The 24,564-nt window shown below is 39.3% G+C and overlaps 1 protein-coding gene across 2 annotated transcripts in view; it reads left to right on the top strand.

Moving 5' to 3' along the window:
- Positions 1 to 24,564, top strand: part of FAM3B (FAM3 metabolism regulating signaling molecule B) — a 556,690-nt gene that overhangs the window by 439,291 nt on the left and 92,835 nt on the right. For both annotated transcript variants that reach the window (XM_044071567.1, XM_044071566.1), the window contains one exon: positions 17,334 to 17,466. In XM_044071567.1, the coding sequence (XP_043927502.1) occupies positions 17,334 to 17,466 (133 nt within the window). The remainder of the gene's footprint in view (positions 1 to 17,333; positions 17,467 to 24,564) is intronic.

Below are 24,564 nucleotides of genomic sequence, written 5' to 3'. Positions count from 1 at the left end.
CAGACATGTAGCAACAGTCAATGCCAAATGACTGATGGATACCCTGCAGACTCAGCATGCTACCTGTCGGTGTACAACACAAAGGTCGGCACCGCAGTACAAACTACCTGGACTTGTTCCACACATGCAGTACAGATGGCCATGCTGGGCATGCTCACACACTTGAAGGTATGAAGGCAGTGTCAGTCAGCAACATACTGAAAGGTCATACTGGGCATGCTCACACACTTAAGCACATGAAGGCCATGTCTGCAAACACCATTGGTCCAGACGTATCTGGCAGTCGCAGTTCTTAATGCAGACACATGTCAGTATGCACCATCCCTGCCTTGCACACACAGTGGATAGGAATACAGGCATAAATGTAAGGACAACACACTGTAATAAGCCAAAGGTAAATGGACATAGATGTGTGGAAGAGGGTGACCATGACAATGAGCCATCTGGGCCTGTCCCACCCAGCACACAGCCAAAGGACCCCAAACAGATGAGGTGCAGATGTCATTCACTGCAGATACTAGCCACCAGTATCTGTCAGCATGACAGACTATGTGGTGCACTTGCCAGCTGTGCAATATAACGAGAAAATCCAGTGACCAGGATGTACACAAAACTAGGAAATAACCAAACCAAAAACCAGGAAGCAGAACAGCCAGCAAATAGTCGGTAAAACTGAATACTTTAATCCAGTTGAACAAGCCTTAAACACAAGCGCTTTCGCTCTGAAAATTCTGAGCTTTCTCAAGTGACACCATCTTATTACAACAGGTGCCTTTTATAACTTACTAGTCTTTCCGTTAATTTAAAAAACATGCTGTTAATCAGCGCTTTAAAAGAGCTATCCCTTTTATTACATACATCCCACCCCCCCCAAACATTAGACACAAAAAATTTTTTTTTAAATACAAAACAAATCTTTGTAAGTATACTTTACATTCATTTATTAATTAAAAAGACTATATTTCAACCCTGAATTAAGATAAAGACCAAGCATTTAAAACTTCCTAGGTGGTTTTAATACGTACAGTATGTCTTACTCTAAAAGACAGTAAAAAAATATGCATTAAATATTGTCTCTTTCAAAATGTGTGTATGCTTTATAAAAATATTCGATTAAAAACCATGAATTACCTGCTAGTTGTTACAGTCCACCAACCTTACTACCAGATCTTTAAATATTAAAAAATTCTTATTAATAAATATGAAAAGAGCTAGTGGGTTGTAAAACATTCCTATGTCCAGTGCCCCTTAGGGATCACTACTACACAAAAACCTTTAGATGTTGTTGGTATTTAACCACATACAGTCATAAAGACTCTGTTTCAAATGGTGAATACAGCACTCTACAATCTTGCCCTCCTTAATTTCAGTACTGGTTTAATACTAATAGTACCGTTAAGCCCAGGAGGTCTCCCTGCATCAAGTTTTAACTGCCAAAGGAGCTCGCGGTATTCAAGGGTCGATTCCCAATCACCACCCCGGCATCCGGCTCCACCTGCTCAAGAACCATAAATTTCAAATTAATGTTAGAACAGCTAAGGGAGTGCTTGAAAAAAGCATTGGTCTCCTTCCTTTTAGTGATATCGTAAAAATGTTCATAAATCCGTTTGCGGAGCTCCCTTTCCGTCTTCCCTACATAGAAACTTTTACTTGTGGTACAAAAACCTAGGTATACCACCCCTTTAGTACCACATGTGAAATAACCTGGTGGATGGATTTTAAACCTTCTGGATGGAATAACCAGAAATTTGTCATCCAAAATGGCATGACATTGGCTACATGCTCCACATCTGTAAGTACCCACCCTTGTTGAGTTTACCTTCCTCTTAGTGTTTTGCTTCTTTTATAACATTTCTTTGAAATTTACGCCCCTTTTCCTTACAAAGTTAGGTTGAGCGGGCAGTAAACCCCTGAATTCCTCAAAAAGGGCAAGAACAGGCCAGTGTTTTCTTAGCGTTTCTTCCATTTCCCTTGAATGCAAAGAGTAGGTATAAACGAAGCTGTTTCTAAAGTTGTCAGATGTAGCAGGTGCTGAGCTGGATGGTATGTCTATCCCTTTACCCAAAATCGGTATGTAGGCAGTGTCTCTTTTGGAGTCAACCTCTTCCGTCAAGCTCCTGAGAAGATCTAAGGGATAACCTCTTTCTAGGAATAAGGATTGCAAAACCTTGACTTCTGCTATGTAATCGTCGTGCCCACTACAAATTCTGCTAGCTCTTATGAGTTGCCCCTTTATAATACCCTTTTTTTTGAAAAAAAGGGTGTGCACTCTCATAATGCAATATTGAGTTAGAGAAAGTGGGCTTGCAGTACAATTTTGACTGAAAGGTGCTGTTAAGAGTAATCCTTATATACAGTAACATCTAAATAGTGTAACTTATCCAAGTCAATAGAGTGTGTGAATTGGAGAAAGTCAGTAGTTATGTTAATATAACTGAAAAACCTTTTTAGTTCGTCTTCAGTTTCACCCCAAAGAATGCAAATGTCATCAAGGTATCACCTGTAGAAGAGTAGATGATGCACCCAAGGGGGAACCAGCACAAACTTGTGCTCCCATACGTGAAGTACCACGTTGGCATAGAATGTAGCACAGGATGCCCCCATGGCTACTCCTCTACTTTGCTTAAAAAGCTCCCCATTGAAGAAGATAAAATTGTTCCGCAGAGCAATTTCCATAAACTCAACCATCAAATTAGTTAGTTTGTTACTCATGCTGGTTTCTTTGCTGAGAAACTCACTAAACCATTCCAAACCTTCCGTATGGGGTATGCTGGAAAAGAGATCCTTGATGACGATGGTTACCATGAGTAGTTTAGGGGAGAAACTGGTGGTGGGGAAATCACGCAGAAAATGCCAAGAGTCTTTACACACATGGCTGAGCAGGGGGGTGAATCCTTTAGTTAAGTAATCAATAAACTTCCCTATGGGCTCAGTGATCCCTCCCGCTCCTGCTACTATCGGTCTGAATTTTAATGGGTTTGTCCCCTTGTGAGTTTTTGGGATCCCAAACAAGACCGGTATCTTTGGTTTTTCTACATGCAAATAATTGTAAAGCTTTTCATTGATGGCATATTGCAACAAAAGATCTTTAAGATGGTAGTTAATTTGTGCTAAAGCAATGTTAACCTCATTACGTGAAACCGTAGAATATTGCTCGTCATTTTGAAGCATATTGTGAATATAAGCTTCATAATCTGCGGTGAACATGAGCACAACCCCACCACCCTTATCTGGTTTCATTATCCTGACTTTCTCCTCCTTGAGTTGGTTAATAAAACTAATCTCTTTAGTGGATAAATTGCTCGGGGGTAGGGATTTTTTACCAATAGATATTCTCCTAAAATCCTTTTCCACCAAATCCTCGAAAAGTAGAATTAGTGGGTGCAATGGGGGGTTAGCTACACTTTTACGGGTTAAACCTGTTCGCGTCAGTTGTTGCCCTTTGAACAGGTGTGTTAAATTTAACCCTCTAGTAAAAAGTTTTAGTTCAACCAAAGACTGTGTTAAATTCATTGGTTTAGAAGGGACGAAATGCAAACCACGGGTAAAAACATCAAATACCCAGTCCTCTAATTCTATATCTGTGTAGTTGTAAATTGTAAAGTTGTTCTTTTTTAGTGTAATACAATTCCCGTTAAAATCCACCATACTGTTGTCATTGGGAGTAACATGGAAATCAACAGTAGGTTCACTGTCTCTAATGATTTCTAGTACATCAAAGAAACTTCCTTCATTCATTACCTGCGGGTCCATGCCCTGGGTGCTTGCTTGTGTCCCCAAACCCCGGTCCTCCCGGGGTTCTGCTGAAAATCCTGGTTATTACCCCTTCTACCCTTTTCAGCAAGCCTTTCACTTCTCCGAGGTGGTTCCTCCACTTCCTCATGAACATCTACCTCCTGATTTTGTATTTCAGTGGAAACCCTGCTTGAAACCCCCTTGGTGTAACGGTTAGGGGAGGGGTAAGCCACCCCTTCTCTGTACTCCACCAAGTCCCTTTCTAACTTTCTTAATTTCCTATTTAAAACCTTGTCACAAAACACATCCAGCTTATCAAACATTTGGTCATATTCAGGTTTAAAAGCCATAAAATCTACATCAGTTGTTAACTTGTTATTCAAAGCTTCTAAATCTTCCAGCAGTGAACATGCTTTTGATTCATATTCTGAAATCATCAAATTCAGCATCTCCACACCTGCCTTATCAAAAATGTCACATAACTTTTGGTAATAAATAGAACCTGGTTGCACATTATTGGGAAATTTGTAAAAACGCAGCCCTTTCGGGATGCGTTTGACCCTTGTGCATTCGCTGAGATAGTCAATTTCAAGCTGGTTACTTCTTAAAAGATACAGTTTATCTTTAAACTCTTCAAAATCTTGCTCAAAAACTGAGACATTTCGAAAGTTCACAGTACCTTTAGAAAAACCAAACTGTTGCCCAGCCCATCTGGTAAAATTGAAGTCCTTGGTTCTGTGATTAGTCCTGCTATTTTTTGAGTGCACAGTTCCCTCGTTCGTTTCACTACGTTCATAGTGTTCCCCATTATTGAGTCGCCTCGCCCCTGCACCTGCCATATCAAAGGCAGGCAGTGGCAAACCATTGCAACCTTCCGTTGTTGCTAGCACAGGAACTGTTTTTTCTCTAACACCAGCTGTGTGTTGCTGATTACACGCTAACGCTGGTGAAACTGTGTTGTTGGATTTTAACAAAGAGGTTATTTCTTTTAAAGTAACCAAAACCTCGTTAAATTCTGAGCGGGTTACAGGGGCTTCATTGTTAGCTCCTTGCAATATCTCCGGTGTATCCGCGGGGTTGAAAGCTTCCACTTCAGTGGTCATGGCAGACAAAATGACGAGAAAATCCAATGACCAGGATGTACACAAAACCAGGAAATAACCAAACCAAAAACCAGGAAGCAGAACAGCCAGCAAATAGTCGGTAAAACAGAATACTTTAATCCAGTTGAACAAGCCTTAAACACAAGCGCTTTCGCTCAGAAAATTCTGAGCTTTCTCAAGTGACACCATCTTATTACAACAGGTGCCTTTTATAACTTACTAGTCTTTTCGTTAATTTAAAAAACATGCTGTTAATCAGCTCTTTAAAGGAGCTATCCCTTTTATTACATACATCCCACCCCCCCAAACATTAGACACAAAAAAAATTTTTAAAATACAAAACAAATCTTTGTAAATATACTTTACATTCATTTGTTAATTAAAAAGACTATATTTCAACCCTGAATTAAGATAAAGACCAAGCATTTAAAACTTCCTAGGTGGTTAGAACGTACAGTATGTCTTACTCTAAAAGACATGAAAAAACATGCATTAAATATTATCTCTTTCAAAATGTGTGTATGCTTTATAAAAATATTCCATTAAAAACCATGAATTACCTGCTAGTTGTTACAGTCCACCAACCTTACTAGCAGATCTTTAAATATTAAAAAAATTCTTATTATTAAATATGAAAAGAGCCAGTGGGTTGTAAAACATTCCAATGTCCAGTGCCTCTTAGGGATCACTACTACACAAAAACATTTAGATGTTGTTGGTATTTAACCACATACAGTCATAAAGACTCTATTTCAAATGGTGAATACAGCACTCTACAATCTTGCCCTTCTTAATTTCAGTACTGGTTTAATACTAATAGTACCGTTAAGCCCAGGAGGTCTCCCTGCATCAAGTTTTAACTGCCAAAGGAGCTTGCGGTATTCAAGGGTCGATTCCCAATCACTACCCCTGGCATCCGGCTCCACCTGCTCAAGAACCATAAATTTCAAATTAATGTTAGAACAGCTAAGGGAGTGCTTGAAAAAAGTGTTGGTCTCCTTCCTTTTAGTGATATCGTAAAAATGTTCATAAATCCGTTTGCGGAGCTCCCTTTCCGTCTTCCCTACATAGAAACTTTTACATGTGGTACAAAAACCTAGGTATACCACCCCTTTAGTACCACATGTGAAATAACCTGGTGGATGGATTTTAAACCTTCTGGATGGAATAACCAGAAATTTGTCATCCAAAATGGCATGACATTGGCTACATGCTCCACATCTGTAAGTACCCACTCTTGTTGAGTTTACCTTCCTCTTAGTGTTTTGCTTCTTTTCAAACATTTCTTTGAAATTTACGCCCCTTTTCCTTACAAAGTTAGGTTGAGCGGGCAGTAAACCCCTGAATTCCTCAAAAAGGGCAAGAACAGGCCAGTGTTTTCTTAGCGTTTCTTCCATTTCCCTTGAATGCAAAGAGTAGGTATAAACGAAGCTGTTTCTAAAGTTGTCAGATGTAGCAGGTGCTGAGCTGGATGGTATGTCTATCCCTTTACCCAAAATGGGTATGTAGGCAGTGTCTCTTTTGGAGTCAACCTCTTCCGTCAAGCCCCTGAGAAGATCTAAGGGATAACCTCGTTCTTTGCGGAACAATTTTATCTTCTTCAATGGGGAGCTTTTTAAGCAAAGTAGAGGAGTAGCCATGGGGGCATCCTGTGCTACATTCTACGCCAACGTGGTACTTCACGTATGGGAGCACAAGTTTGTGCTGGTTCCCCCTTGGGAGCATCATCTACTCTTCTACAGGCGATACCTTGATGACATTTGCATTCTTTGGGGTGGAACTGAAGACGAACTAAAAAGGTTTTTCAGTTATATTAACATGACTACTGACTTTCTCCAATTCACACACTCTATTGACTTGGATAAGTTACACTATTTAGATGTTACTGTATATAAGGATTACTCTAACAGCACCTTTCAGTCAAAATTGTACTGCAAGCCCACTTTCTCTAACTCAATATTGCATTATGAGAGTGCACACCCTTTTTTTTCAAAAAAGGGTATTATAAAGGGGCAACTCATAAGAGCTAGCAGAATTTGTAGTGGGCACGACGATTACATAGCAGAAATCAAGGTTTTGCAATCCTTATTCCTAGAAAGAGGTTATCCCTTAGATCTTCTCAGGAGCTTGACGGAAGAGGTTGACTCCAAAAGAGACACTGCCTACATACCCATTTTGGGTAAAGGGATAGACATACCATCCAGCTCAGCACCTGCTACATCTGACAACTTTAGAAACAGCTTCGTTTATACCTACTCTTTGCATTCAAGGGAAATGGAAGAAACGCTAAGAAAACACTGGCCTGTTCTTGCCCTTTTTGAGGAATTCAGGGGTTTACTGCCCGCTCAACCTAACTTTGTAAGGAAAAGGGGCGTAAATTTCAAAGAAATGTTTGAAAAGAAGCAAAACACTAAGAGGAAGGTAAACTCAACAAGGGTGGGTACTTACAGATGTGGAGCATGTAGCCAATGTCCTGCCATTTTGGATGACAAATTTCTGGTTATTCCATCCAGAAGGTTTAAAATCCATCCACCAGGTTATTTCACATGTGGTACTAAAGGGGTGGTATACCTAGGTTTTTGTACCACATGTAAAAGTTTCTATGTAGGGAAGACAGAAAGGGAGCTCCGCAAACGGATTTATGAACATTTTTACGATATCACTAAAAGGAAGGAGACCAACGCTTTTTTCAAGCACTCTCTTAGCTGTTCTAACATTAATTTGAAATTTATGGTTCTTGAGCAGGTGGAGCCGGATGCCAGGGGTGGTGATTGGGAATCGACCCTTGAATACCGCAAGCTCCTTTGGCAGTTAAAACTTGATGCAGGGAGACCTCCTGGGCTTAATGGTACTATTAGTATTAAACCAGTACTGAAATTAAGGAGGGCAAGATTGTAGAGTGCTGTATTCACCATTTGAAATAGAGTCTTTATGACTGTATGTGGTTAAATACCAACAACATCTAAATGTTTTTGTGTAGTAGTGATCCCTAAGGGGCACTGGACATAGGAATGTTTTACAATCCACTAGCTCTTTTCATATTTATTAATACGAATTTTTTAATATTTAAAGATCTGCTAGTAAGGTTGGTGGACTGTAACAACTAGCAGGTAATTCATGGTTTTTAATGGAATATTTTTATAAAGCATACACACATTTTGAAAGAGACAATATTTAATGCATGTTTTTTTACTGTCTTTTAGAGTAAGACATACTGTACGTTCTAACCACCTAGGAAGTTTTAAATGCTTGGTCTTTATCTTAATTCAGGGTTGAAATATAGTCTTTTTAATTAACAAATGAATGTAATGTATATTTACAAAGATTTGTTTTGTATTTTAAAAAAATTTTTTGTGTCTAATGTTTGGGGGGGGTGGGATGTATGTAATAAAAGGGATAGCTCCTTTAAAGCGCTGATTAACAGCATGTTTTTTAAATTAACGGAAAGACTAGTAAGTTATAAAAGGCACCTGTTGTAATAAGATGGTGTCACTTGAGAAAGCTCAGAATTTTCTGAGCGAAAGCGCTTGTGTTTAAGGCTTGTTCAACTGGATTAAAGTATTCTGTTTTACCGACTATTTGCTGGCTGTTCTGCTTCCTGGTTTTTGGTTTAGCTGTGCAACATAACTATACAAGGAAGTGGTCATCTAGTAGCTGTATACACTTACCTGTGACATATGACCCCTTGTGTGCCTGCATGTGGCATGTCAACCCCTACATGAATGGGTTATGGCCCATGCATGCACTGCCCTCCCCATAGCAGTATTATGACAAGCCTGCTTAGGTCATCCAGTGTGATATACACCTTTGGGAGAGCTGTAGCTCAGTAATCTCCATAGCACGTCCCATTACTGCATACTGCTGTAGTGATAAACTAGTTAGGTAGTAGTTCTAACTCCAGACTTGCCAATTGTGTGTGTGATTTTGTGCGTGTCTGTCTCAGACTGTGTAGGGAGAAATGTTTTTTAGGCTACTCACAGTCCATACAATTCATATACTCAACTTTGGCAAGGCTGCTGATGTCACCCACCTAGAAATACACCTCTCGGACTCCTGTAACCCAGTAATCTCGGTAGCGCATTCGGTAACTGCGTAATGCTGTAGTGTGTTAAAGTAGGTAGGTGTTCTATTCCGAGGCATAACAGGTGTGTGTGGTTGTCAGTCATATCCTGAGTGTCTAGCCACTGGATGTGTTGGGGAGCGTGTTTGTAGTTTCCTATATAGTGGCCATATATGTCACAATCAGCCAAGTGACTGGGTTGGCGAGACATACCCATACAATTGGCAATTGGCCTGGTGAGTAACGTCAGCAACCCTATTATTACCCAGACTACAGTCTGAACCCATGTGTTGGACAGAAGCACACTTGCCTTGGGATTAACACCAGCACATAATACAGGAGCTGCTGGTGTTTACCTTTTCATTCTTTTCTATTGCTTTGGTGTCACGAGGTTTGTTCTTGGGATATATAATCTATATCTGTGTGTGTGTGTGTGTGTGTGTGTGTGTGTGTGTGTGTGTGTGTGTGTGTGTGTGTGTGTGTCTGTGTGTGTGTGTGTATATATATATATAGATATATATATATAGATATATATATATATATATATATATATAAATATAATCTATATCTATGTATGTATATATCTATATATATATATATATATATATATATATATATATATATATATATAGATATATATATATGTAGACATTAACACACATATATCTACGTAATTGAATACATGTGCTGTACTGTTGAATGGGTACATTTCTGTTATCGGGGCAACACTATCACTGCAATCATTCAGGTGTAATGCAGCTCATTAACATGCCTGTTGAGCACATGTCGGTATAAAATGCTTGTGTTAATAATTAAATGTTTAATCAAGTGACTAGTCTAAGTTTACACACGTCTGCCTGACAGATGTGTTAAGGTACTGCATTAGAGCGGAGTGATCGATATAAAGTGTTGCCCTGGTAAGTCGCACAGACAGGAATTCATTTCATCTGTTAATTAGGCATGCCATGGTGATATGTACACTACATGAAATGCCTAACATGAAGTAACTGCCTGTGCTTACATTTTACAAAGACGTAGTCATGCTGACCATTTGTAATCAGACAGTTTCAGTCCTCTGTGAGGCCTGTGAAATGATGATTAAGACAGTGAAATTGCTATGTATATGTTTGCCGTGAAGGGCTTACAAGACACAAGTGGTTAGAATTAGGCTTCAACTTGGATTAATTATGTAAACGCCTTGTACATTAGCAACAGATGTATACATTGTAAACACAGTTATTTCCAGGCTCAGCGATGCCTTCCTAATTCCATGCCTGACACTCTTAACAAACGATCACTGTTTACTGATTGTAATTGCATTCTCACGGCTTAAAGAAGCCGAGTTAGTATAATTAGAGATTTTGAGGACGGGTCTTTGACAATGAAAATGTTTTCTACAACGCCTGCTTTCCCTATAATGGCTAGACTGCTGTAATAGTTGGCCTTTGTCTTTGTTTATGCACTATGCTGCTTTCGGGCAAACACTTTCAATGCGGGTGCTTAGCTCCAACTCCAGACTCAAGCCATGTGGTTTGGATGTTAATGTTAACAGCTGTGTGTAAATCAGTTAAATGGATAAAATGTAAACACAAACCGAGAACAACTGTAACATCTACATTTTACACACACGTTAAGACTAACACAAATACGCGGTATGACACTGGATTCGGTGGTCAGCAACTGCATTAACAGTGTTGCCCCATTAATAAACATGTACCCCCATGCAAATGCACTTAAACATGCTTACTGGTGCTTAGATATGTTTACTACTGCATATTTCTGCTTACACCTGCTTAATAGTAACCTATTCATTATGTCACTAACACAGAGACTGAATGAAATTACACATTTCCAGTACTCCAGTTCACATGTACATGTTCTTATTTAGGTTGTACAGCAATACGATGTGTAAATATGTTTATATACACATTCCACATGGTAAATTATATGTGCTAGTGTGGGACTCGGACTGTGAATGCCTGTCTGTTAGGCGAATGCTCTGACCAATACACTATTGCTGTGCTGCTTCAGTTGCATATATACCCATATACCCATGTCTCCTACTTCCCCAATCACCTACCCCAACACTTCACTAGCACTGCAGTCATCCATTCTCCAGTTGGATTTGCGGTGTATCCACACCAGTACACATTGGCCACTCCCTACCCCTGTAGACCCATGCCATTGGTTGACTCACTACACGTATCTTCAGGAATCCCTAACGTTTAGTCCACAAACATTGGTGACATGAGTGACCAATAGGACACTAATCGCAATATTTGCGTTATCCCACATGGGACACAGTTGTCTTTATGTCAAGATTAGACTCTACTTCCTTACATACTTACTCCCATTAACATGACACTACAATTAATTAATTAGTCTGACTATATGGTAACGTACACGTTACACATGAGAACTAATTATGTATGTGTTCGTCGTGTTTCATTTACAAATAGACTGGTTTAGTATTTGGAGTTGCCGTTGCAGGCAGATAACAGGGATAATTCCCTGTGTGAGACAGTCCTCACATTTGATTTATTCAGCACAGCACTGATTTCGGACATTGTACACATGTCTGCGTTTTAGCTATTTCGGCAATTCCCTCTTATGCACTACCTATTATTCTATCTACTGTTGAGGTTTGTAAGGGCACACTCATTTGTTTATGTCTGCAAATGGAATGGATATGTTACAGGGAATGTACATCTAGATATAGATGTATGCATGTGTGTATGCATACCTACTTATAACTGACTCGCTGGCCTCCACGAGGTGGTCCAGTTAGAACTAGGCCATCCAACCATGACACGCCTGGATCCATAATCACATACCCATGGTTTCCCAACCCCACCCGAGTTCGACATACATGCAATCCATCCATTATCCAGTTGCTTTCATGGCCATGATACACCTCCACACATTGCCTTTCCCCCAGTGTTAGGGGCCCTACACGTATGCTGTCCCAACACATGTATTATCATGCTGTCCCACCATTTAGTCCTTGAACATACCAGCTCTTGCTTGTGTAATGGACGGAGATCCAAATATGCTGTCAATTTTTGGTAGTCCCACTGGGGACTACCCTCTGATTGTTTGTAATGTAGACTTAGCAGATCAACAATTTTACTTGCACTGGTAAATCCCTGCCTGTGGTGTGAGTAGCAGTGCTTTGCTCACTCCTGGCCAGCTTGATATGATATACGCTGACAGCACTGTATAATATAGTTGCTGTTGATTCCCTTCTCATTCCTTTTCTATGCTTAATTGTTACGATGTTCATTCTTTATACATATATATATATATATATATATATATATATATATATATATATATATAATGTGTGTGTGTATATATGTATATCTATATATATGTGTGTGTGTGTGTGTGTGTGTGTGTATGTATATATATATATATATATATATATATATATATATATATATATATATATATATATTATATCTGTACATACTTGTATACATTCCCTATGCTAAGCACTGCTTACACCCGTGCAAGAGCACTCAAATTTGCTTACTGTTTGTTATATATGTTTACTGCTGCTTATTTGTGCTTACATGTGCCTTATTCGTTATGACAGTACCACTTTGATTGAATGGATTTGGATAAAAGTCCTATGCGATACTCAAGTTCACTTGTACATGTTATGTCAGTTTTACAGCAGACCGACATTCATTCCACATGAAAAATGATATGTGCTATAGTTGAACTTGAACCGTGAATGCCTGTTCGTTAGGCGGATACTCTAACCACTACACTGTTGGTGTGCTGCTTCATTTTGATGTATACACATGGTTCATAGCTACCCGAACACATGCCTCAGCACTTCACTAACACAGCAGTCATCCATTCTCCAGTTGGAAAAACCACACCACTACACATGCCACTCCCTACCGCTCTAGACCCATCCCACATGTTGACTCACTCCAAGTATATTCAGACATCCCAAGCTTATAGTCCTGGAACATACGTTCACATAATGGTCAGGGTGCTCAAATAGTCTTCCGGTTTTCGGCTCGTCCGACTGGGGACTGGGACTGCCCTGTACCTATTTCACAGTCAGACTTAGCACATGGACAAAATTAGTCCCACTGTTAGCATCCTACCTGTGGTTGTAGATGCAGGGGGTTTGCTCACCTCTGGCCAGCTTGATATGACAGCACTAAATAATACGGGAGTTCCGCTGCTGTTTTCCTTTGCATTCGTTATGAATACTTTATTATGACCATGTTCATTCTTTAGAGCCATATATATATATATATATATATATATATATATATATATATATATATATATATATATATATATCTGTACGTAAGCATGCATATACATCTACATGATTATTTACTTTGATCAGACTGTTGAATGACTGTGCTGTCTGGTATGTTTATGAGAACATCAGAGTTAAGTATAACTGCCGTGGCTTAGTGGTAAATCACATTGGTTGTGGTGTGTAGGGTCCTGGCGTCGAGCCTTGCCGAGGCAGTTTATTGTGTTGCTGGCCAGACCAAGGGCCGTTGGACAAAGGGTGGGTACAACACTTTTCAGCAACGGTTTTCCGTTTCACCATACTTCATCGCCGCTTCCCATCACGCAAACACCTTCTCTATTCTTACTGTGATACGTCACTCCAGTTCACATTTCAATGGTATTATATTGTTATACAGCATAAAATGTCAGAATATGCTCATATATGGATTCCGCGTCATAAATGGTGTGTGCTGCAGTCAAACTGGCAATGTTTGCACGTTAGGCGGATGCTCTAACCACTACACTTTTGCCATGCTGCTTCATTTGCATGTATACCCATGGTTCATAGTTACCCGAACACACGCCACAACACTTCACTAACACAGCAGTCATCCATTCTCCAGTTGGAAAAACCACACCACTACACATGCGCCACTCCCTACCGCTCTAGTCCCATCCCGTATATTGACTCACTCCAAGTATATTCAGACGCCCCAAGCTTATAGTCCTGGAACATACATTTATATAATGGTCAGGGTGTTCAAATTTTTTGGCTCGTTCGACTGGAGACTGGGGCTGCCCTGTACCTGTTTGAAAGTCAGACTTAGCATGTGGACAAAGATAGCCCCACTGTTAGCATCCAACGTGTGTTTGGAGACGCAGGAGGTTTGCTCACCTCTGGCCAGCTTGATGTGACAGTGCTAAATAATACAGGGGTTCCTCTGCTGTTTTCCTTCGCATTTGTTATGAATGCTTTATTGTGACTGTGTTCATTCTTCAAGGATATATATATATATATATATATATATATATATATATATATATATATATATATATATATATATCTACATACACATACATATACACCTACATGCTTATTTACATTTCCCCATACTGTTGAATGACTGCCACTTACCGCCGCGCATACCCGCTTACATCTTCTTGAATGTGCCTTACTCACTCTATATCTGACATCCATTATTCTGGGCATCATATAAAATTAGCATCCCTTGCATAGCTTGGACCCAGGAACAGAAACACCATAGTCATTGGTTTGACCACTAAACCTTCCGTGATACATTCTGCATGGATGGTAGTTAGGATGTATGACTTTACTACAGGCATTCCACACTACTGGCAACAAATGTGACAGTCAGTTGGTGTACATATGTATAGTACATGTTAATGTTGATATGTTTCTGGGAGACATATGTATACATTTGCAAGTATACATATTTATGAATAGGACACATACTTGGCAACTACTTATATGCATGTATGTGTGATGTATAGCTATGCGAATATAAGTATGTACATTTATAGATATATGACTACATATCTGGGGTTATACATGCGCATGTATATGAACACCCACATCCGGGAGGGACCTCTACCTTTTGTATACAGGGGTTGCGTGCATCATTATGACTTGGAACCTGGACAAGGGTATACAATTTGCGGACTTGTACTGTTTAGAAGATGGCTTTGGGGAAATTTCTTGGCAACATGTGAAAGGTATATATTCCCAATAATGCATGTGGGGAGACATGCATCACAGTCAGGTGTTTAATCTCGGGTCGTAGGTTCTGCAGGACTGGGTGGAGGCTGAGCAGGGTTGTGGACAAGTACTGCTAATCCGACTTGTGTCCGGATGTCAATGGGGGGTGGGAATCATGTTGTGCCCCCATGTCTAATCTTGAGAACAGACACGTATCCCACGAGGGATGTCTAAAAATTGGGAAAGCCATTGACACCATTCTTTTGGCTATATGAAAATGAGGGAGGGTTATACATGCATGGGGGGTACCTAGTTTGCAGGCCTGGGACTGCTTAGGGTGAGACTGCCTACTAGATGTGGATAGGGGGCACTATGTGCAGATATGGCCGGCCCCACCTAGCAGCCCGAGTTCGGGTGGTTTTGGTAGATGCTCAGCAAGGGGGGGTGGTGTGTTATGTATCCAGGTGTGTAGGGGTTGGATGGCTCAGTTCAGGCTGAACCATTATGTGGTGTGAGCCCGTACCTTTTCTGTACATGTGTATCATACATTTTGATGTTCATATGTATGTGAGATTGTGTTCTGCAATATGACCTGACAGGGTTTATTGGGGATGTGAATGTATGTTCTTTAGTTTCCTTTTGGATTCTCACACTGCACCCTCGTACACCTCCAGTTTACCTATTATGCATTCGACCCAGTCTCCCCTTGGTGGATTATTACATTACCCATCACCCCCCCCAATCCACATGCACACCATCCATCCCTTCTCTGGTTGTTAGCCCATGGCACAGACAGCGGTACACATTGCCTGCTCTACATATCTCTGGTACCATTATGGTTTTGAGGCCAACCCTAGCATATTTGGTCTTCCACATGCTGTACTTCACATACATAGGTACATGCGAATACTTATCTTTCATGACATGGTAGGTTGACCCAGGTTATACCCATTAATTTCTGGGCCGTCCAGATAAGGACGACTCGGACCACGAATGGGCAGTTATTAAGCAAATACTCTGACCATTGGGCCAGGCTTAGCAAAGGGCAGCGGCGCACAAACACACTGCGTTTCCCTTCCACTTGGTATAACAATCAACACTACAATGAAACACGGACACTGGGTTTTAAATGTAATTGCTCGATGGAGGGGGGCTCAATATTCAGCTATGTGCGTGTGTGATTACACCTGTGATTTTATTTTGGTGTTCGCAGAACTCTCTTGTATGCTTTGCATACATTTCAGTATCCACGGACACTGACAGGAGTGATTACTGTTAGAGGCAGGCTGTACTAGTCAGCATTTTAGGTTGCGTGACTGTAGCCGACATGTTCACGCCTTCGTGCATCGCTTCAACATGCCCCCTGCACTCGCGCATGTTTCCTGTGCACGTGGATGGTGCGACAGCGCACCTTCATTAATATACATATGGTGCTGCTGCGCCATCTCTATGCCGCATGCTCGGCTAACACCGTCCTTGCGCCAAGCTTCATGAATCCAGGGGATAGTGTCTTGATCCCTATGTGAATAAGCGTTTTCACCTTTTCATGTGAAGCAACCAAGTGATGAATAATGCTATGACATAAAACGTACCTCTTGAGTAGAAGCTCTAACTTCCTGATACACCCAAATCAAAGAAACAAATGCGATTTCTGTATATGAAGTTCTCCTTTCTGCTTACTGTACCCCACTGTAACATCTTACTGAAGTCTCCTAACCCTAATTCTGCCCCAATCCTAGCTGTACACCTTACCTTAGGAAAAGCACTACTAGCACAACAGATACTCACAGACCTCAGTACATGTGTACAACAATAAATCTATCCCCTTCCTAACCTTACTGTAACCTTAATCCATAAACACTTGCAGACATCCCCCCACCCTAATGCTGAAACTTCTCATATAGCCAGATGGTTTGGCATTAAAAACTCAAACCAACGTTTAGCTTATCCATGCACAATTAACCTTCCTCCTTTTGACATTACCGAAGAAAGAGCGCCTTTGATGTCTTTCCTAAGCACTTCACTGTGAAGTGGACTATATAATGAATTATTTATTTATGTGAAGGATGTACTGCATGGGTGGACTAATTTTTTTTTTTTTTTTTTTTTTTTTTTAGGTATTATGCAGACTGTATGACTGAATGTTTTTAGTATTTTACCAGTGTTAGTCATTTCTTTAGCTGTATTAGCAGTGCAAATAATTGTTGAAATTCGTGATGCTTAGTTTTACTACATTTGAATGAATTAATGAAGGTAGATGTACCATCTCTCATTGTTGAAGTTACTGTGTGTAAACTATGTTTTTGCCATAGTCATTTGTTCAAAGTTAAAGGGTTTGTGAATAAAATTACTGTTTTCCATGCATGCTGATAAAGTGTAATGCACACTCTTATTTTATGGGAGGACATTGATGTTAAAAATTATACTTTTTTTGTCCATAAATATAAAGGCTTACAGATGATGCAAAGATTTTAATCGAAAAACATGGCAGCAAAGATATTCGAAAACTAAACTTCCGAGCAAGCTGGGTTTTTGTGAGTTCCAAGGATATTTCTTTACCTCCTGATATGAAACGAGAAAAAGTAAGTTCTTTCTAAACAATAAAAATGTGCATCTTGATTTTCTTTACTTTGCTTCATAAATAACATTCTAACAGGAAAATTTGGCAATATTTTCAGTTACTCTTAAAAAGTTTCTCTTGATCTGTACTTTTTGCTTAGAAGTGTGATGTACTTTTGGTATGCCATTTATTTTTCCAGCTAATTTTCTTCAAAGCTTCATATGAAATATCCACTTAACAAAAATCATGATCACTTAAACAGTTTCAGATATACTGCTTTCATAATTAAATGCCTTAAGTCAAAAGTGTATAAAATTCTTAATCGATCCAGTAGCTTTCTTCACCAGATTACTTTTGCAAGTCATTCTATCGTGTTTCAAATTAAACCAATATTTTAATCCTGCCGTTATATCCAGGATCTCATCACACTAGACATGTAGTATAAAACATGGTAGAAGATGGTAGAGTAAGGGCATAATTCACATTTGGCTTAGTTACTACTAGGTCAACTGAATGTATCTAAAATTTGTGACCAAATCCATATGTTTTGGCCTTCTCAGTATTTCCATATTGGTTGTATCTTTGTATGACAAGCTCATAGACAGTGTTCTACCCTGGCTTTCTTAATTAAAATCTTCTGCACTAAACTAAATTGACGACAGTATATTTCTAAACAGTGGTGTAACATGAACTTCCTAGAACCTGTTGCAAGATTTGGGTTGGCTTTCACAGGCCATTTCCTATACCCATCCCACTCCTAAGGCTGTACCCAGCCCCAGGGATCTGCCTTGTCCTCACTTCTATACCCAGCTGCACTAATTAAACTCTGATAATTGAATTTCTGGTACGTCTGCATGAACTATGTGTGCTGGTGATTCTGACAACCTTTGTTTAATTAGCAAGCTTGAATAATGAATAAAACACACAAAATATCAACAAAAATAGACAATCAAAATACCTTAAGAAATTGTATTTATTTTATTTGACATTTGTTTACTAGGAAAGTCCATTTGTTGTAATATCCCATCTTTAGCAGAGGCCTGGGGAGAAAAGCTCCACATTGACTTAGTGTCGTTACAGTTAATGAAATAATTATAACATTTAATACATAAGAATATTAAGTAAGTAAAAAAAAATAATTTCAGTTCATACAGTATTAACTTATACATAAAGAGTACAAATATTTGCAAAACAAAGGACAATGTCAATAGTTAAAAAAATTCACAATGTCAGTTACAGTTCATTGAGATGATATTTTATACAGAGTGAGTCACATTTCAAAGGAGTTGCCCTCAGTGTAAGTCTGCACTGATTCTGAAAGATTTGCTCTCAATGTAAGTGACTTATTTGATATAAGGGCTCTCTATAAACAGGCTTACGTCAGGGGCCAGATTCCAAAAGACCTGCTCTCAGTGTAAGTGGGAACTTAAACTGGAACAACCCTTGTGGAATTGAATCCACTGAGAACACACTGTGCAATGGAGAAGACTAGATAACATAGCCTAGGCAGAATTATATTTGTCCTTTATTTAAGGATTAGATTTGACTATGTTTAGAGAGAAGGGATTAATAAAATGTAATTTGGGGGAGGGACTAGTTCAACCTGGGGTAGTGAAGTAGCAGAGATGAGTCTTATTTAGGTGGGGACTTTTAATAGGAGTTTGAAGTTAGAGATATTAGAGTTGGATCTAATTTGCAGATATATCATTCCATTTTTAGCAACTGAATACGAGTTGAGATTTTGGCCAGAGGATTTGTGGGGTTTATACATGCTTAGAAAATGTTGTTCATTAGACTGAAGCAGTCCATTAGGATGGTAGGAATGGAAATAGGACTAAAAGTAGGGCAATCAATGGCCTTGTGAATAATGTGTGTGGAGATAATGCTATATTTAAATCTAAGTGGCATGGCAGTTCAAGCCAATTCTCATTGCACTGAGGGCAGTTCAGTGAAGGCTATGGTATTGTTTATTTTTATCAGATTTTGCAACCTTATTATAGCATGCCTGCAGCTTATATTTAGCTGTAGCCTGAATGTTGGTTAGGATGGGTACCAGTGCTATAAGAAAATATGGTAGAAGGTAGGTAGCAGCAAGAGTGGTTTTGGGGGTGTTGCTATAGCAATAACCCACGCCTGGGTGTAGGTAATGCTGGATTTACCCACGGTTGGCGTGGTTTGGTCCCGAGGGCGAAGCCCGAGGGACCAAACAAAGCCAACCGTGGGTAAATACAGCATTACCCACACCCAGAAGTGGGTTATTGCTATTATACCATGACATTATTTAAGAAAATAAACTATTACTTTTCTTAAATAATGGCGTAGTATAATGCCTGTTTACTGCCCTTCCACAGATGTCTGGCATCCGCGGCAGTTCTGATGTACTGCGCGCCTGCGCAGTACATCAGAGCTGTGGGCAAAAGCAACGGAGAAAGCAAGATCTCCGTTGCTTTTTTTTTTACTGTTTCGCTATGTTAAATGGGTTTAACATAGCGAGACAGCTTTAAAATAAGCAACGGAGATGTCCGTTGCTTATTTTAAAACTGTCTTGCTATGTTAAACCCATTTAACATGGCGAAACAGTAAAAAAAGCAACGGAGATCTTGCTTTCTTCGTTGCTTTTTTTTTTTAAAACCTGTCTCACTATGTTAAATGGGTTTAGCATAGCGAGACAGCTTTAAAATAAGCAACGGAGATCTCCGTTGCTTATTTTAAAGCTGTCTCGCTATGTTAAACCCATTTAACATAGCGAGACAGTGTTTTAAAAGTAGAGTTATACTAATGGAAAAAGTCCAGGCGACGGACCTTTTCCATTAGTATAACTCGATTTACAATGTGCACGCTGGCCAATCAGCGTGCACGTTTTGGGGGGGTCATGGTATAATAAGGAAGTTTTTATGCCTGTAGAGCATTTTTTTATTTTTGGTTAGTCTTTTTTATATTGCCTGAATGTGCATATCAAATTTAAGGTTATCATTTATAATCGACCCAAGACATTTTTGTATGGTAGACTACTTTAATTTCAGACTTGTTTAAAGAAAAGATTTTGAAATTTGTTTTGCTTGGCATGAATGATTTTGGGAAGAACAGCGATAACTTTTTTTAGGGTTTAGTAGTAGTTAGGTTTTATGAAACCATTTCTCAACTGAGGGAAAAGCTTCTTGTGTAATATGGAGGTGGTGAGGCAAGTTTTTAGATACACAGAAAAGTGTTGAATTGTCAGTATATTATTATAACAGAAGGTGGACCTGCAGATGTATAGAGGTCATTGATAAAGAAATTAAAGAGGGGGGACCAAAATAGAGCCTGAGGGGGAACACCAGTGGAGACATGCAGGTAAGAAGTGAGAGAAATCATTCTGCCATTTTACAGATTGGAGCCTGTCAGTTGCTTACTTTCGAACACACTGTCTAACCTAGGCTTCTCACATAACACAGTAAAATTATTTCAGAGCTACCTCAAGGATCATAAACAAGCAGTGAAGTGGTCCAACAAACTCTCACCCTTTCTACATGACCCTACTGGAGTCCCCCAAGGCTCCATCCTAGGACCCCTACTCTTCAACATTTTCACAAACCTTCAGACTGCCTCTCGCCCTGGGACCCTCATTCAATATGCTGATGATTCCACCATAATCTGCACTGCTCAGTCACTACCAGAACTATCTCAAAAACTCAGCGGTCCTTTACAGCAGTTGAATCCTGGCTAAGAAATGCCCAACTCTTTCTTAATCCAAAGAAGACAAAACTAGTACTCTTTCATCCCCAAAACACCTCCCTTGTCAGTGATCATTTCAACATCCTTGCATCTGACAACACTGCCATAGAAATAGTGCAGGAAACCAAACTTCTAGGTGTTATCATTGACAATAAACTTTCATTTGACCCCCATATACAGCAAAATATAAAGAAAACTCATCAAAAACTAGGACTCATATAAACACATTTTTTTTACTGCAGCATCCAAAACTACCCTTGCAAAAACATTTTTACTTCCCTCTCTTCTGTATGGTGCCCCTATCTTAACTTACAAAATTCTACCTTAAGCAAGTTGGAACAGTGCTACAACAAAGTTGCAAAGTTTGCCACAAACTCTAAATATCACACACACCACTGTAAACCACTCCTAGAATTAAACTGGCTTGAACTACCCAGCCAACTTGCCTTTATTCAACTATCCACCTTGCACAACCTTATTTTCAAGCCTACTACTGCCTGCCCTGCACTAGCCAATCTAGTCGCACCTTACACACCAAATCGATCCCTACAATCAGAAGACTAAAATCTCTTAGCTATCTCAAAACCCACAAGAAAACCCGGTCACTCTGTGTATTCATACTCTGTCTCTATACATTGGAATTCACTAGCTTTAGCTACCAGGTTTATTCCTGGCCTAACCCATTTCAAAGTCTCTTTAAAAAATCATCTCAAAAATACATGGCTCTGCTCCTGCATAAACCCTGCCTAATGCTCAGGTCTTCCTCTTCTCTCACATTTCAGTCCCTCACAAACCACAATATCCTAAAGCTCTTCTAACGCCTTCTCTGCTTCTATACCATATCCTTAAGCTGCTGCTCAGGCTTTATTTCTTCTTTTCTTAACTGTCTCTCGCTGTATGTCTGCGTCACTAACTTTCTGGCTGCTATTTCTACATCATGTATGATGAGTGTGACTATTATCGTCGGTAATATTTTAACTGTATAGAATTGTTTAGATATGTAATATATTGCAACATCTTGTAGCAGTTTGTATAGTATTTCTAATGTAATCTTTATTGTATTGGATTATACTGTATTTGTATTGTACTGTATGTGGAGCTTTTCTCCCCGGGCCTCTGCTGAAAACTGGTTCTGTAGACCCAGTCAGACCACCCCGGTAAACAAATGTCAAAAAAATAAATAAATAAATAGCCATTGAACCACAGCAATGAAGGGGATAATCCAATAGCTCTCAGCCTTCCATCTCCAAAATGAGGAACGCTAGGCCTCATAATGTGGAATAAATGGGAAAAATGTGGAACACATACTAATGGCTTACTAACAACTTCAACTAGGAAGGTCATAGGATGGTTAAAATATGCTGGTTTTGCTTATAAAGAAGATCTTTTAATGAATTAATATATGATTAATTTCTATTTATAATGGATTTCACTTAAAAAAAAATTCCTAACACTGAATGTGTGACAGTCTTTCAATGTGGAACTTCGAGGAACATGAACTTTTTAAGACTCCAAATGAGGTACGTTCCTTGTAATGAGGTACACTTGAGAGGTATGCAGTCCAAGTTGAGATATTTTGTACGAGTTTAGGGTGAGAAACTATATCAAAGGCTTTAGACAGGTCAAGGAACAGGGAGATACCTAGTTTGCCTGAGACCCTGTATTTGTTTATACTGTTAGTGAATGATAGTATGCCAGTAGTTGTACTGTGTACTGGGTGGAAGCCATGTTGGGTGGATATTAATACCTGTTCTTGTAGCAGATAGTGAATGCATTGTTTATGAATACATCTTTCAAGAATTTTTGAGAATAGTGATAATATTGCAGTAGGTTGGAAGTTGGATATGTCAGCAGAGATGCCATGTTTGCGTAGGGATAGGTGATTTTTTTTTCCATAATGACATTATATAGGATTCAGCTATTGATCTCTTGATAAGTATAGAGGCTTGGTATGCTATAGCACTGGCAGCTGTCTAATATCTCAGGTGGGAGGTTGTCAGCTACAGTGGAACAGAGCTTGACTTTAGACTTCTGTTTCATTGATGTAGAGACAGGTCCTACGTGGAAGTTGCTATCACTGGGTGTAGAGAGTGAATTAGATTTGTGTGGAAGGAAGGAGGGAGACTAAAGGAAGTGGTACTGTGTGTGTGTGTGTGATGTGTGGAGAATGTTGGCTTTGCTCTAACCTGTTGATACCAGAAATAGTGGGAATGGATGTTGTTAAGGGGGGATATGGAAGCACTGGATGGGGGTGAAGAGGTTTTAGTTGGTGGACAATGCTTCCTGTGAAGTAGAAATTCTAGTTGAGAACTATTACGAGAAGGGCTGGGTTCCTTATTTAATTCTGGATGTAACAGGTAATGTATTGATGTCCAGAATGTTTATGTCATTTTTATTTTGAAGTTGTTAATGGCTATAATATTTTTATTTTTATTTAGGTTAACTATTTTTAAATTACCTGGATTACAAAATTCTCTAGAGTTGTAGGTTATATGGAGTTTTCTGTATGAGCCATTCTTTCCATGCTTTGTCTTTGTTAGTCATTGTAGTTCTGGTCTGGTAGTGAGTCATGGAGTGTGGTTAATGTTCACTCTTATTTTTGTGGAATGGGGCATGTCTGCTTAGTGTACTCAGGAATAAGATATTAAAAGTATTGACACGTCTTTGGATGGGAACATTTTTAGGGCAGACCATTAAAACATTCAATGCATCGATGGAGTCTTTATTGAATTTGGAACATTTTTAAGATGTTTTAAGTTTGTGGGTGTTGGGTTGCTGGATGATTTCCATGGGTATAGGCTTGGAAATGGTTGCTAAGTGAGTGTAGATAGGTTCCAGAGGTTGTGAATTTACCGGGGTTGGACACCAGTATCCAGTCTAGAATTACAACTTTACTGCTGGTATTATTAAATCTAGTAGATGGTTTGATAAGTTCTTTTTGCACCTCCTATTGTAATATCTTCATAAGTTGTAAGGTATGTTATTAGTTGTGCAGGAGAAGATTTCTTCTAAAGCTGATATATTATGTCCAGGTGGGATATAGACTGTAACAATACATATGTTTTGTAAAGCTTTAACAGTGATGTTAAGTATTTCAGTATTTTGGAATTTGTGGAAGTTGGGTGAATAGGGAGAGTGACTTACAAACCTGGATAAATTAAGGGTACCTTACCTGCTTTCTTGTGGGGGTCTATCAGCTCTGATAATACTGGAACCCGGAGAGAGTAGCTTATAAACTTTAATGATAGGCTTAAGCCAGGTTTCTGTTATGGCAGTAATATCAGGGGTATGTTGTGATATAAATATGTCAAGCACATAGTTGTGTCATTTTGTTGATAGTGATGATATTCAGTTTTTTGGTCAACCAGTGGATGAAAGATGGGGTGAGGGATTTGATGTGTTGGTG

This window comes from Protopterus annectens, chromosome 5.part0, assembly GCF_019279795.1.
Source record: "Protopterus annectens isolate FY-2018-M chromosome 5.part0, PAN1.0, whole genome shotgun sequence".
NCBI lineage: Eukaryota > Metazoa > Chordata > Ceratodontiformes > Protopteridae > Protopterus > Protopterus annectens.
Note: the sequence above shows the minus strand (reverse complement) of the source record. Positions and strands in the feature narration are given on the sequence as shown.